Here is a 16,525-nt window from a genome sequence, read left to right as displayed (position 1 = left end):
GTTGGAATAGGAATGTTACTGGCTATTCAGTAAACACTTATTAAGCATCTGCTGTGTACAAGACACCATGTTAGGCACTGGGAATGCAAAAACACAAAAAGGGGCATAGCCTGCCCTCAAGAGCTTATAGTCAGATGTGTACATCCTCACCCAGAAGCGTAATACAGAGTAGAATATGATGGGATATGAGAAAGCATATTCAATGGGAGGGAATCCTGTTAGACCTCATGAAAGAAGTAACACCAGATATGGGCTTATGATCCCATCAGGAGAAATAGAGACGTTCACAGGAGAGGGTAGATATAAGATGATGAGTTCTTTTAACATGTTGCATTTGAGAGGCATCCAGATAGAAATTCCAACAGGCAGGTGTAGACACAGGACTGGAGCTCAGGAGAAATAGGAACTGAAGGCAAGTTTGTGGGTCATTTGCATAGAGGTCATAACTAAAACAATGGGATTGGTTGAATTCACCAAGGGAGAGAAGGGAAAGAATAGAGCTTTGGAGAATATGCACATTGCAGTGGCAAGAAGATGACTGAGGCTGCAAAGAACCAAGTGATAATCATTATTGGAAGCCAGAATATTCAGTCATCCATAATATATTGTTCCCCAGGAATTCTGTATGAAAAGGATATTTTCTAGAATAGCGATTCTAGAAAATGTATTTGCTTGGTATAAGTATATTTTTGAGAAGAGAGGTTAAATTTCTCCTGCTTTTTGGTTTAGACAACTCAGAAAAGGTGAAATTGAAAGGGGAAGTGCAGAAAATGACTCCACTAAAAACAGCAATCTAAAACCAGTAAAATCATGCTGTGGAGATTTTTTCAAGGCCATAGAATTTAAGAGGAAATGTTAAAATGCTTAACTTTATGTGATCCTTACCAAGTGAGCATGCTCCTATAAGCAGTATCATTGTCTATACACATGTTTGTTCTCTGTGAAAATATTTAGATTCTGAAATAAGGAAAGAATCATTCAATTTGTACCATTTTAAACCAACTTTCAGCCTGAATGTTCCATCGTGGGACCACAGATTACTAACCACGGTTTTAAAAGGCCAGAACATTACTGGTGAACAAAAAAAGAATGGGAAGAAGGAATTCCTCTGGGAAGTTCTTACTGTGATAAAGGCTAGAACTGAAAAGATGGAGAACATGGGACAGTAAGTGCCTAACCACTCTATCTTTACCTATTGGGATTGACGTTGAGTTCTGTATCACTGAGAAATAAGTGTTTTATTTAGAGTCAAGGTTGCAAATCTAAGAAATAAATAATAAAAGAGTAAGGTGCTTTTTAACCAAATGAAATCTGTTTTATTGTTTCTCTTGTTTTCTATTGCTACTTCTTTCTCTCCTCTTCCCCTGCCCCCAGTCACTCTACAATTTAATCAGATTTGTGTTCTGGTGAGATTATAATCTCACTGAGAGAGACATTGATTTCTTGACACATTTTATTCTATTGTTATAAAATCAGGGAAAAGGTGTGTGTGAATTCAGTCGTGTGCTTTATTATAGAAGTGTTCCTTTGCTGCACAGTACTCTGTGTACAAAATGTCAAGGGATCTGATAGTGGTACTGTAACAATACGAATAGCAAAGCCAACCAAATTTAAGATTAGTTGGGTCTAAAAAAGGATTAGTCCAATTTGAGGGAAGAAGAGAACAATATTCAGAGAAAAGTAGTGAGAATTTGAATGGCATAGGAAATTCAAATTCTGAAAGAATTGATTGCAGTAGACCAGGCATTCTTAATTTTTTGTTTTTGTCTCATGGACTCCTTTGTCAGTCTAGTGAAGCCTATGGGCCCCTTCTCAGAATAAGGTTTTCAAATAATTGAAAGAATTCCAATTAGAGGTTAATGAAAATAAAGCTGTAATTTTTTCCTATCCAGATTAATAGACCCCTGAAATCTATCCTTGGACCCCAAGTTAAGAATCCCCAGACTAGTGGTAATTTGTGTGAAATAAGAGATGATCTGCTTAAAGGGGCTGCCCCTAAACTTAGTAAAGACCTAATAATCCAGTTTCCACATTCTGTCAATGATCTCTAGTTTTTGTTGTCATCACTCAAGAAGAGTTCTTCAAATATAGTCACTTTCCTCATTTTTTATTTTCTACATTGAGAGTCCCTAACATACTGCCTTTTTCCACTTCCCCCAGTCCCCAGCCCTCCCAGTCTATTGTAGTTTAGCACATTTTGTCCCAAGTGCACAACTAAGCTTTACTACAGTGTGATGGAATTTTATAGTATAAATTATCCCGTTGAAATGAGTCATTGGATCAGTATTATTTCATTAGATTTATAGGGGATATTCTCTTGTAGAATTTTTAAAATGTTGAAATTAAAAACCAAATAAAACGGATACTGCCATATACAGAGTAGAACAGAAGAAAAAGGATTGTACAAGAAACTGAATCTCTTTATGCAACTTTTGCATTAGGTATATAACAAATTCAGTAGTGTGGCTCTTTCAGTTTGTTTCATTATCTATCTTCTGGAATTTTGATTGGTCATCACATTGTTTAGAATTAAAACTTAAGTCTTTCAAAGTTGTTTGTCTTCACAGTGTTATATAAATTGTTCTATAGTTTGCACTTCCCTCTACATCAGTCCACACGAGCGTTCCAGGTTTCTTTGAAACAGTCCCTTTTGTCACCTTATAGCACGGTAATATTCCATTGCATTTATATACTATAGTTTATTCAAGCCATTCTCCCCACCTCCTTAGTTTCCATTTTACCATTATAAAGAGCTGTTATAAATGCTTTTGTACATATGGATACTTTTCTTTTTTCTTTGATTTCTTTGGAGTGTAGGCCTAGTAATGGGATAGACTTTCTTCTTAATGAAAAAATTGATCTCTCCTACTGATATTAATTCCTATTTTTGGCAGTAGGATTTAGGAAAAATTCATGTGGCAAATTGTATACAGGGTAAATTGAAAAGAGAAAATTGGGCTCTAAGAATCTTGGCTTTTGCAGGATGGAGAACGAGAATTAAGATGGTAGTGGAGATATGACTGACTCTTCCCCATATGATCCCACAATCCAAAGATGACAATATGTATGGGGAAAAAAAAAAGAAAGAAAAGGTCTGTTCTTTCATTACCATTATTAAAGACCCCAATTTATGTTTTTCTAAGTTAATTTATTTACAGTTTTCAACATTCACTTAAGTTTTAAATTTTCTCCCCTTCCCTCCCCTCCCCCGTACCCAACACAGGGTGTGGTCCAATATAGGCTCTACTGTACGTTCTCATTAAACATATTTTCACATGAGTCCTGATGTAAAGAAGAATCAGAACGAGTGGGAGGAGCCATGAGAAAGGAAAAAACAAAGCAAGCAAATAGTCTGAGTCACTCTTCCTTCTGGCTCCGTGGTCCTTCCTCTGGGCGCGGGTGCATTCTCCCTCATGAGCCCTTTGGAGTTGTCTTGGTCCTTGCATTGCTGAGAGGGGCAAAGTCTATCAAAGTCAGTCCTCTCAGACTGTGGCTGTTTCTGTGTTCTCCTGGTTCTGCTCCCCTCACTTAGCATCAGTTCATGTAAGTCTTTCCAGATTTTTCTGAAGTCTGCCTGCTCCTCATTTCTTATAGCACAATAGTATTCCATTACATTCATATACCACAGCTTGTTCAGCCATTCTTCAATTGATGGCCATCCTCTCAATTTCCAATTCTTGGCCACCACAAAAAGAGCTGCTGCAAACGTTTTTGTATGTGTGGGTCCTTTTCCCATTTTTATGATGTCTTTAGGATATAGCCCTAGAAGTGGTACTGTAGGGTCAAAAGGTATGCACATTTATATAGACCTTTGGGGAAAGTTCTAAATTGCTCTCCAGAATGGCTGGATCATTTACAACTCCACCAAGAATGAATTAGTATTCCAGTTTTCCCACATCTTCTCCAGTATTTATCATTTTCCTATTTTGTCATGTTAGCCAAACTGATAGGTGTGATGTGGTACCTCAGAGTTGTTTTGATTTGCATTTCTCTAATCAATAGTGATTTAGAGCATTTTTTCATATGACTATAGATTGCTTTAATTTCGTCCTCTGAAAATTGCCTGTTCGTATCCATAAATGGTCAAACATTTATCAATTGGGGAATGATCTGTATTCTTATAAATTTGACTCAGTTCTCTATGTATTTTAGAAATGGGTCCTTTATCAGAGACACTGGTTGTAAAAATTCTTTCCCCATTTTCTGTTTCCCTCCTAATCTTGGGTGCATTGACTTTCTGCAAAAACTTTTCAGTTTCATCAAATTATCCATTTTACATTTTGTAATGTTCTCTGTCTCTTGTTTGGTTATAAATTCCTCCATTCTCCACAAATCTGACAGATAAACTATTCCTTGCTCTCCTAATTTGCTTATAGTATCAGCCTGTGTCTAAATCATGTACTCATTTGGGCTTTATTATCAAACAGTAGATTACTGTAGTCATTGACTACTATGTCTTGTGTACCTAACCTGTTCCACTGATCCGCCCCTCTATTTCTTAGCCAGTACCAAGTAGTTTTGATGATTGCTGCTTTATAATATAATTTAAGATCTGGTATGGCTAGTCTACCTTCCGTAGCATTTCTTTTCATTAGAATTCCCTTGATATTCTGGACCTTTTGTTCTTCCAGATAAATTTTGTTACTATTTTTTCTGGCTCTATAGAATAATTTTTGGTAGTTTGATTGGTATGGCACTGAATAAGTAAACTAATTTAGATAGAATTGTAGTTTTTATTATATTAGTTTGGCCTACCCATGAGCAACTGATGTTTTTCCAGTTGTTTAGGTCTGAGTTTTTGTGTGAAAAGTGTTTTCTAGTTATGTGCATAGTTCCTGGGTTTATTTTGGCAGGTAGACTCCCAAATATTTTATGATTTCTACAGTAACTTTAAATGGAATTTCTCTTTTTCTCTTTTGCTGTGGGGCTTTGTTAGTAATATAGATAAATGCAGATGATTTATGTGGGTTTATTTTATATCCTGCAACTTTGCTAAAGTTGTTTATTATTTCAAGTAGTTTTTTTTACTTGATTCTCTAGGATTCTCTAAGTATATCATCAGATCATCTGCAAAGGGTGATAACTTAGTTTCCTCTTTGCCTGTTCAAATTCCTTCAATTTCTTTTTCTTCTCTTATTGCCACAGCTAATGTTTCTAGTACCATATTGAATAACAGTGGTCATAGTGGACATCCTTGTTTTCACCCCTGATCTTATTGGAAATGCTTCTAGTTTATCCCCATTACCTATAATGCTTGTTGATGGTTTTACGTAGATGCTCCTTATTTTAAAGAAGGCTCCATTCATTCCTATGCTCTCTAGAGTTTTTTGATGGGAATGGGTGTTGTATTTTATCAAAAGCTTTTTCTGCATCTATTGAAATAATTATGTGGTTTCTGTTAGTTTTGTTGTTGATATGATCAATTATGCTGTAGTTTTCCTCATTTTGAACCAGTCCTTCATCCCTGGTTTTTTCAGAATCAAAGTGTATTATTCTTGTGATAAGTTGCTATAATCTTTTTGCTAATACTGTATCTAAAATTTTTGCATCTGTATTCATTAGGGAAATTGGTCTATAATTTTCTTTCTCTGTTTTGACTCTTCCTGGTTTAAGTGTCAGTAATCTCTCCGTTGGTTTTCAGTATTTCTAGTTTGGTATTTAATTGAGAATTTTTAATTTGTTCTTTTTCTAGCTTTTTCAGTTGCATGCTCAGTTCATTGAGATCTCCTCTTTCTCTATTCTATTCATGTAAGCGTTTAGAGATATAAAGCTTCCCCTAAGAACCGCTTTTGCTGCATCCCGTAAAGTTTTGGTTAATTTTTAGTCTATCTTTCCATGGCCCTTTATTACATATAATTTTTATTGCATCATGATCTGAAAACAGTGCACTTAATGTTTCTGCCTTTATGCACTGGATCATGAGGTTTTTGTGCCCTAGTACATGGTCAGTTTTTGTGTATGTGCCATGTACCACTGAGAAAAAGGTATATTCCTTTATATCCCCATTCAGTTTTCTCCAGAGGTCTACCGTATCTACCGTTTCTAAAATTCTACTCACCTCTTTAACATCTTTCTTGTTTATTTTGATGTTAGATTTATCAGTTTCAGAGAGGGGGAGACTGAGGTCCCCCACTAGTATAGTTTGGCTCTCTATTTCTTCCTTTAACTCCCTTAACTTCTCCAAGAATTTGGATGCTACAGCACTTTGTACTTAATGTGTTTAGTCATAATGATATTACTTCATTATCAATGGTACCTTTATCAGGATATAGTGTCCTGAGGCAGTATTTCTGGGTTTTTCAAGGTCAGTAAAGGAGAGTGAGAGCAACTTACTTTTTTCTTGGCTCCTGGAAGCCTCCCCAAATTTGTATTTTAACACAATTTTGGAGAAGGGGCATATTTTTGCCATCATACTAATCCACATTTCTACTTTGGTTGAACCATTTTAATATCATTTCACTAACTTTCACTTGAGTTTTTATACCTTCCCATCATCCCAAATCTGTAATCTTTTTGAAGGCAGAGACTTTTTTGTTTTATACTATGTACTTAATTATATTAATTCTTCATCTTTTGGAAAGAATAAGAAGCTTTGAGTGTGAAGAATGGTAGCCTGTGGAGTAGAAAACTTTGAAGTGGGCAGATATTTTAAGTGTATTGCCTGTACTGTAAGAGACCTTTTCAGAACAATTCATCAAAAGTACAGTTTTCTAAAGGTTTTAAAATGTTAGTGTATAGCTGTTATCCTTGAGAACAGAGAGGAAGGCCTTTGGTTTTTGTTTTGGTTTTTTTAATCTAACATCATTTGGATTCATAGAATTTCATGAAGTTTTTCTTTGGGGATGCTGAGAGGAAGAGAGAATTTTAATCTGACATGCTTTCATGAAAGTGGTTGCATTTTTATAAGCAGTGACAAGTGGTTGAAGAAGCAAGGTGATTCAATGGAAGGGGCAAAGGACTAGAATTCAGGAGATCTGAATTTTTAACCTTGGGAATGTACCCTGGAGGCACACAAACAGGGCAGTTTTGTTAGTATTTTGTTAAATTTAATAAATCTAACAGAATTTCAAGGTTTTTTATGCAATCCTGTTTTTAAATTCTCTTTTGTATATTGGAATATTTATGTTTAATGATTAAGCTCATAATAAAAAAGAAAATTTAAAATAAAATGAATATGCCCTTTTTTTAATGTACCCTTTGCTTCTGGTCATCAATTTCTTGATCTATAAAATGAGAAAGTTTGACTAAATGATCTTAAATTCCCCTTTTGGTTCTAAAAATCCCTGATACTTTAATAGATTTTAAGCTTCTTTGATAGAATGATAATTTTAACTATTGACCATTTAAAGTTTCTTTTTACAAATTGTCAGATTGACATTAAGTACAGCCATTCTTAGTTTGGATGAGCTTTTTTCCAGTGATATATTGAAATGCCTGTAGAGATGTGAACTATGGCAGGAAATTACCAGACACAAAATTGAAATTCTTTCTCTATCCATTTAAACAACTGAAAACAGGATATAAGAAAGTTTTTGTTTTTTCTCCTCTTGTTTAGGTACAAAGAGCTAGTTCGCTATTTGAGAGCAGTGAAGTGTAATGAAGGCGTTGGGTAAGAAAGAAGCCATGTGTCCCTTCAGATAGACATATGATCCTATTTCTTATGCAGTTGCATTCAAGGTCAAATGATTAGTTGCCCAAATCCTTTAAAATGAAGGGGTCTTGCCTCGTGATAGATTCTATGCATATTTTAAACACTAAACAGATTTCCACTTATTTATCCCTTTGAGAAGTTTGATTTTAAAGGAAGCAACCTTTATACAGGTTAAGGGAACTTAGAGACAAGATTCCTTTCTACTTGTGCAAAAGTGGTGATTTCAACAGTGCTGCATACTCGTTACTACTTCCCATCAACAACCTGGCGTGCTGCACAGCCTGCCGGCTCTCACCCTCGCAGTTTGAGAGCTACCTGAAGATGTTCTGGACGGGAAGCGTCCCCTCAGGAAAGGACTTTCAGGACTCTGACAAGTGGATTTTGAACATAGGTGAGCATTGACATCCTCCCACCTTGTTTTACACATGCTTCTGGTGTGTATTCAGCTGCAGTTTTGGTGTATTGAGATGTCTTTAATGATTCATGCTGAAATAGTATTACAGTGTGAAATAGATTGTTGTGCAGGATGTAGGTCAGCAAAACATGTACATGTCTGTATGTATATTATATGTTCGTAATCTCTGTTGTCTTTATATGTGTGTGCACACGTGTATGTCTGTGTAGTGTACATATCAAAGGTGGCATAAGACATATGACCAACATTCTGAAATTGGCCACATAGTCCCATCTCTGCAAGACCTTGAGCAAATCATTGCCCTTTCTGGACCTCCATAAAATGAGGGGCTTGAACTACAGTAGGTGATTCCTTAGGTTCCCTCTACTCTGACATTCTATGATTAGACATTTCTGTGCCATCTTTCAAGCCTTCCTTTTTAGATCACCTTTCCTTTCTAGCAAACTACTGCCCTCAAAGCCCTTGTCCTAGGTTCCAACTCTCAGCTAGTATGGTTTCCCTGATCAGAGATGTTCGCATTTTCAGAATATATACTTCTGCTTCAGAGTATGAGTAGGGTGGGGATTGATCACCTGAGATGTTCTTTATGTCTTCTTTTTTTTTTTCTGATTTCTTGATTATTTATTTAATATTTTTAGTTTTCAGCATTAATTTTCACAAAAGTTTGAATTACAAATTTTCTCCCCATTCCTACCCTCCCCCCATTCCAAGATGGCAACTATTCTGGTTGCCCCGTTCCCCACTCAGCCCTCCCTTCTGTCACCCCACTCTCCCACCCCATCCCCTTTTCCCTTACTTTCTTGTAGGGCAAGATAGATTTCTATGCCCCATTACCTGTATATCTTATTTCCCAGTTTCATGCAAAAACTTTTTTTTTTTTTGCTTTTGAACATCTGCTTTTAAAACTTTTGAGTTCCACATTCTCTCCCCTCTTCCCTCCCAACCCACCCTCCCTAAGAGGGCAGGCAATTCCACATAGGCCACGTGTGTATCATTATGTAAAACCCTTCCACAATACTCACATTGTGAAAGAGTAACTATATTTTGCTCCTTCCTATCCTATCCCCCTTTATTCAGTTTTCTCCCTTGACCCTGTCCCTTTTCAAAAATGTTTGTTTTTGATTACCTCCTCCCCCTATCTGCCCTCCCTTCTTTATCTCCTTCCTCCTTCTTTCCTGTGGGGTAAGATACCCAACTGAGTGTGTATGTCATTCCCTCCTCAAGTTGAATCTGATGAGAGCAAGATTCACTCATTCCCCCTCACCTGCCCCCTCTTCCCTTCCTACAGAACTGCTTTTTCTTGCCATTTTTATGCGAGATAACTTACCCCATTCTATCTCTCCCTTTCTCCCTCTCTTATTCCTTACTTTTATTTTTTTAGATATCATCCCTTCATATTCAACTCACCCTGTGCCCTCTTTCTCCATATATATATATATTCCCTTCAGCTACCCTAATACTGAGGTCTCATGAATAATACACATCATCTTTCCATGTAGGAATGTAAACAAAACAGTTCAACTTTAGTAAGTCCCTTAGGATTTCTCTTTCTTGTTTACCTTTTCATGCTTCTCTTGATTCTTGTATTTGACAGTCATATTTTCCATTGAGCTCTGGTCTTTTCATTGAGAAAGCTTGAAAGTCCTCTATTTTATTGAAAATCCATATTTTGCTTTGAAGCATGATACTCAGTTTTGCTGGGTAGGTGATTCTTGGTTTTAATCCTAGCTCCTTTGACCTCCAGAATACCATATTCTAAGCCCTTCGATCCCTTAATGTAGAATCTGCTAGATCTTGTGTTATCCTGATTGTGTTGCCACAATACTCAAATTGTTTCTTTTTGGCTGCTTGAAATATTTTCATCTTGACCTGGGAACTCTGGAATTTGGTGACAATATTCCTAGGAGTTTTCTTTTTGGGATCTTTGTCAGGAGGCGATTGGTTGATTCTTTCAATTTCTATTTTACCCTCTGGTTCTAGACTTGCAGGGCAGTTTTCCTTGATAATTTCTTGAAAGATGATGTCCAGGCACTTTTTTGATCATGGCTTTCAGGTAGTCCAGTAATTTTTAAATTATCTCTCCTGTATCTATTTTGTAGGTCAGTGGTTTTTCCAATGAGATATTTCACACTGTCTTCCATTTTTTTCATTCTTTTGGTTCTGTTTTATAATATCTTGATTTCTCATAAAGTCATGAGCTTCCACTTGCTCCAATCTAATTTTTAAGGTAGTATTTTCTTCAGTGGTCTTTTAGACCTCCTTTTCCATTTAGCTATTTCTGCCTCTCAAGACATTCTCCTCATTGGCTTTTTGGAGCTCTTTTGCCATTTGAGTTGGTCTATTTTTTAAGGTGTTATTTTCTTCAGTATTTTTTTGCATCTCCTTTAGCCAGTCATTGACTTGTTTCTCATGGTTTTCTTGCATCACTCTCATTTCTCTTCCCAGTTTTTCCTCTACTTCTCTAACTTGCTTTTCCAAATCCTCTTTGAGCTCTTCCATGGCCTGAGACCAATTCATGTTTTTCTTGGAGGCTTTTGATGTAGGCTCTTTGACTTTGTTGACTTCTTCTGGCTGTATGTTTTGGCCTTCTTTGTCACCAAAGAAAGATTCCAAAGTCTGAGTCTGAATCTGAGTCCATTTTCGCTGCCTGGCCATGTTCCCAGCCAACTTAACTTGACCCTTGAGTTTTTCATTGGGGTATGACTGCTTGTAGACTATAGAGTACTTTGTCCCAAGCTTGAGGGGCTGCGCCATTGTTTTCAGAACTACACAGCAAACTGCCACACCAGCGCTACTCCTCCCCTGAGAAGAGCCAACCGGGACTAGACTCAGATCTAAGCTGGCTCTACACTCGAGCTCTGATCCACCACTTAATTCCTGCCCCCAGGGTGGTGGCCGAACCACGAACTTCTTTCACTCTGTCCCAGCAGCTTTTCCCACTAACCTTCTCTGTTGTCTTTTGTGTTTCTGGGTTGAGAAGTCTGGTAACTGCCACAGCTGATTCAGGGTGCTAGGGCCTGTTTCACCTGGCTCCCAGTCTGGTTGGTCCGCGCAGCCCACGCTGGGCTCTGCTCCGCTCAGCTCCCAGGTCCATGTGATAGACCTTATCCCGCGACCATCCAAGCTGTCCTGGGCTGGAACCCTGCTTCCCTCTGCTATTTCATGGATTCTGCCATTCTAGAATTTGTTCAGAGCCATTTTTTACAGGTATTTGGAGGGACCTGGGTGAGAGCTTATGCATGTCCCTGCTTTCCAGCTGCCATCTTGGCTCCACCCCTTCTTTGTGTCTTCTGTCAGGTTCACCTGAACCTCTCCATATAATATGATTACCTTAAATTGCTGCACTTGAGACAAGTTGAAACAATTATTCTTCTAGTTGAAATGACTATTTGTTTTTTAACTAAGTTATAACGGAGTTAGGCATTTAGCTAAGTAGATTACTTTAGTGGATCTTGTTTGTTTTAGGGTGAGAGAGTATGTTGTCTTTTAAGGCCAATTCTATGATTTTGTTTTTCAACTCTTTTCCTCCAGGTTCTCCTGTAAAATGTTGTACTCTAATTAAGCAGGCCCTCCGAATACTCTACAGCAATCAGTCTTTGTACAGAAATGTAAGAATTTCATTCATATTTATTCATATTTCATTCATATTATAGTCATCCTTGCTGTGAGCCAGTCTTTGCTAATTAAAAAAAATGCAATGTAGTTTCAACCTTTAATTCTGTGGCATACTTAATATTTATTTTAATTCTAGTCATATTTACCCAAATTGGATTTTATGATAACTGTATTTCTCGCAGCCATGGAAGTAGACTGGTACAGGATTTAAGAACCAAGCAGTTTGAGTTTGCAGTCCAGTCTCTCATTCCTGGCTATAATTCAGAAGTTGCTACTGACCAGTCTGTACTTTCTTTTTTCCCCCTGATGAAAAGAAGACTCAAGGTGGCTAGCTTTTCTTTCTGCCCGCTTACATAGATCGATTTAGTCATTGATCCTCTTTGAGCTTGTTTCCTCTTCTGTAAATAGCCATGATGATATTTGAAGCACTACCTCCTCCCTAAGAAGAGAATGTATATTAGATGTATTGCAAACCCTAGAGAGCTCTATACATGTCTGCTCTTAGTACTTTTCCCTGCTTGTTAAAACTTGTTTAAAACTTGTTAAAACACTGCTTCAGACATGTGGGACATGTGCCTCAGAATGAGCCTCTATGTGCTCTGGACAGCTCTGACACTAAAGGTCACAAAGATAGGGCTGACCTGTACTGGGACAGAATCTCCTCAGCTCAGGGTTCCCTTTCTCAATGAAAGCACAGGCTAGTCCCCAAGCCTAGCCGACCTACTGACTTTTGTGCTGCCTTCACACAGAGATGTTATGAGGAAAGCACTTTGTAAACTTCAAAGTATTATAAAAATGTAATTTTTTTCTCTACAAATTTGTTTTTCCAGATGCCTCTATTTCATAGATACCCCTAATTATACTCTGTTCTCCTAAAAAAAATCTTCATGGGCCAAATTTCTATAAAAAGTCAGTTTCTTTCTTTAAACAAAAGCATGTTGCAACACTTACAAAGAGTCTTCTGTGAGCCTTTTCCATTGTTTTCCCCCACTTTAACTTCCATATACCTAAATTCTGGTATTTTCGGGGAGAGGAGAGAGAAACTTGGTGAGAAGTACAGTACTATTTTTGTATTTAGTATATTCTGTGAAGAAGAACATTAGCAGCCCCAGCCCCACTTACTCTTCCGCCTTTTGATTTTTGAAAATCCTTTGTAAGGTTTTGAGAGCCTGCAAATTGATGTCAGTTAATTCTCTTGTTTTTCAGTCAAGATGCTGGAGTTCACTCATCACAATTTTGATCAGTAGTCCTATTTTGGAACAGAACGGCCTCCTAACTACTCTTATACTGAGAGAACCACCGCCTTCCTTCAAACGGGTAACTTGTAATCTTCAAAGAAATAAGCTAGTATCTTGGTGTGGCCTAAATTAACACTTAAAATTTAAAAGCAGTGTAGAGGCCAGGGGTAGGGAACCTGTGGCCTCAAGGCCACTTGTGGCCCTTTAGGTACTCAAGTGTGGCCCTTTGAATGAATCCAAACTTCACAGAACAAATCCCCTTAGTAAAAGGATTTGTTCTGTAAAACTTGGTCTCAGTCAAAAGGCTGTACCCAAAGACCTGAAGGGCCGCATGTGGCCTTGAGGCTGTAGGTTCCCCATCCCTGAGCTTGAATCATTCCTAAGGTTTCTCTGGAAAATGTACAAGGTTATTTGTTTTTAGTTGAAGCTTGGAGCCTGAATATCTAGGTACTAGTTGCTCTTAAGGCAATCCAAATGTCTAGGTGTGACCTAGTTTATGTAAGACTAGTATGTCTAACTTGTGGAAAATAGACCGGAGCATGTTCTTTTCAGGAAGGATGGTTCCTATAAATTTCTTGAGCTTACCTGGTATATTCAAATGCTTATTTATGCTTTTGTACCCATTTCCCACTTCCAGTCCCAGCTTCCCAGTTTGTGTGAGACCCTGCCTAAGTGCAGACCTGGGTGTACTGTGGGGCATCATGAGTAAGGGTCAGAATCTGAAATTAATACATACAGCCTTGGAAATAATAGTGTAAGCCAACAGAAAAATATGACTTAAATGTGTAATGTATTACTTTTTTTAAAAGGGTCTTGAATCCAGAAGACCTGGGTTCCAGTCTCAACTCCAGCCTTTACTGGTTGTATGATCTTGGGCAAGCCACTTACTGCTCTGAGCCTCAATTTCCTTATCTGTAAAATGGGGAAGATAACACCTGCCATGTTTAACACAGAGGATTGCTTTAAGGAAAGCACTTTGTAAGTTGTGAAATGAGTTATAGAAATGTGGACTCTGCTTCTGTCAGGGTTCAGCAAATGAATCCAGCTCCAGAATTGTATGTAGCATTAACGGTTTTTCAGGAATACATCAAGGACATGAATATGTTGTTCCAAGGATTTAAGAAATTATAAATGAACAACCAAACTTCTAACAACTCTCTATACAGAAGAACGGTACACCATTGTAGTTGACTTCTGAGTTACGGTTCACCTAGAACATTTTACATTTGAACAAAATAAATAGGTCTGACTCAGCCAGTAGGTGACCATTGGATCTGACTCAGAGGACCTGGGTTCCAAGGACGACCCTGACACTTATTGCCTTTGTGAACAGGGGCAAGCCGCTTAACGTATTTAGGCCTCACATTACTCATCTGAAAAATGATAGGTAATTAAAAGAGATACAGAAGGAAACTAAATCTTGCTGAAAGGCACCATAAAGAATGAAGTTATATCAATACTGAATATATATGTACCAACTGGTATAGCATCTAAATTTTTTAAGGAGAAGTTGAGTGAGTTACAGAAAGAAATAGGTAATAAAATTATGCTATTGGGGGACTTCAATTTTCCCCTCTCAAAACCAGTTAAATCTAACCAAATATTAATCAAAAAAGAAGTTAAAGGGGGGAATAAAATTCTGGAAAAGTTAGGTATGAGAGATCTCTGGAAGAAACTGAATGGGAATGAAAAGGAATATATCTTTTCTCAGCAGTATATGGCACCTACACAAAAATTCACCATGTATTAGGACATAAAAACCTCGCAACTAAATGCAGAAATAGTAAATGCATCATTTTGAGATTATAATGCAATTAAATTACATTCATCAATGGACAATGGAAAGAGAGATTAAAAATTAATTGCAAACTAAATAATCCTAAAAAAATAAGTGGATCAAAGTATAAATTATAGAAACAATAATTTCAATTAAAGAAAATGACAACAATGAGACAACATGCCAAGATTTATGGGATGTAACCAAAGTGGTACTTGGGGGAAAATTTATATCTGTAATTGCTTACAGCAATAAAATAGAGAAAAAGCAGATTAATGAATGGGGCATGCAACTTAAAAAAAAACTAGAAAAAGAACAAATTAAAAAACCCCAATTAAACGCCATATTGGAAATCCTGAAAATTGAAAGTAAAACCATTGAACTAATAAATAAAACTGGAAGCTGGTTTTATAGGGGGAAAAAACAATAAAATAGGTAAACTTTTGGTTAATTTGATTTTAAAAGAAAAGAAAACCAAATTACTAGTATCAAAAATGAAAGGTGAATTCACCACCAATGAAGAGAAAATTAAAGACAATTGTTAAGAGCCATTTTGCCCACTTATATGCCAATAAGTTTGACAGTTTAAATTAAATGGATGAATGTCTACAAAAATATAAATCACGCAGATTAACAAAAGAAGAAATAAGACTTAACCCAGTCCTAGAAAAAGAAATTGAATAAACCATTGTGTTGGCAATCAAAATGGGCTCTTAGCACTCAGTTCAACCAAGTGCCCTTGAAAAGTTTGGCCTTTGTTTCCTTGATTAAATTGGGAGTCCTTGGTGACCTCCTTGCCTCAGGGGTGGGTTTAAGTGGCATGTTTGGGACACCAGAGACTTTTAGACCACACGGGTTTAAGTCGCCTCTTTGTGACGATTTCAGGTCATGTGGGTGAGTCGCCTGTGTGACTCACCCTTGACCCTGAAAAAGATATAAACCAGGGGTTGGCTTTCACTTTTTCGGAGCTCTTACCCACGGCCATGGTGGTGCCTGTGACTCTTGGCCAGCCCTTGTTACGAGCTCCCAGGCTGAACTTGGATGTTGGTAACTATGAATTGTATTTGGTCTGTCTGTCCATGTTTGTAATTTGTTTGTATTTTACTCTGAAGTTCAGGGAGCTGGCTTTTTCCCCTGAACCAAGTGACTGGTATTTGTAGGCCAGATTAAAGTAAGCTTGTTAACACCTTAACATTGCTTTCCTTAGTAAAGCAGATCAAAAGAAGCTGGGCTTTTGCAGCGTGCTGGTAGCGTGTTTGTTGTTGGGCTCGTGTTGGTCTTTCACCCCCACAACAGCTGCTAGCCAGATTGTTGAAACAGCCATCAATGAACTTCCTAAGAAAAATCCCCAGGACTAAACCAGATGTATTCGCAAGCAAATTTTACCAAACATTTAATGAACAGTCAATCCTGATGCTATATAAACTATTTGGATAAATAGGTGAAGGAGTCCTACCAAATTCCTTTTACAACAACAGAAATGGTGCTGATAGCTAAGCCAGGAAGAGCCAAAACAGAGAAAGAAAATTATAGGCCAATTTCTCTAATGAATATTGATGCAAACATTTTAAATAAAATGCTAGCAAAGAGATTACAGCAATATATTGCAAGGATCATGCCCGATGACCAGGTAGGATTTATACCAGGAATGTAGGGCTGGTTCAAGATTAGGAAAACTATCAGCATAATTGACCATATCAATAACAAAACCAAGAGAAATCATATACAGGAAAAACAGTTGACAAAATATAGCACCCATTCCTATTAAAAAAAAACTAGAGAGCATAGGAATAAATGGAGCTTACCTTAGAATGATATGTAATATTTAT

The 16,525-nt window shown here is 37.3% G+C and overlaps 1 protein-coding gene across 3 annotated transcripts in view; it reads left to right on the top strand.

Annotated features, from left to right (window-relative positions):
• The window catches only part of LOC118830525, a 70,317-nt gene that overhangs the window by 37,333 nt on the left and 16,459 nt on the right, over nucleotides 1-16,525 (top strand). For all 3 annotated transcript variants that reach the window (XM_036737375.1, XM_036737377.1, XM_036737376.1), the window contains 5 exons: nucleotides 1,010-1,165; nucleotides 7,556-7,609; nucleotides 7,822-8,042; nucleotides 11,598-11,674; nucleotides 12,888-12,998. In XM_036737375.1, the coding sequence (XP_036593270.1) occupies nucleotides 1,010-1,165; nucleotides 7,556-7,609; nucleotides 7,822-8,042; nucleotides 11,598-11,674; nucleotides 12,888-12,998 (619 nt within the window). The remainder of the gene's footprint in view (nucleotides 1-1,009; nucleotides 1,166-7,555; nucleotides 7,610-7,821; nucleotides 8,043-11,597; nucleotides 11,675-12,887; nucleotides 12,999-16,525) is intronic.

The sequence above is a fragment of the Trichosurus vulpecula genome, chromosome 9, assembly GCF_011100635.1.
Source record: "Trichosurus vulpecula isolate mTriVul1 chromosome 9, mTriVul1.pri, whole genome shotgun sequence".
Taxonomy (NCBI): Eukaryota; Metazoa; Chordata; class Mammalia; order Diprotodontia; family Phalangeridae; genus Trichosurus; species Trichosurus vulpecula.
The sequence above is the reverse complement of the archived record's forward strand: the minus strand, read 5'-3'. Positions and strand labels throughout refer to the sequence as shown.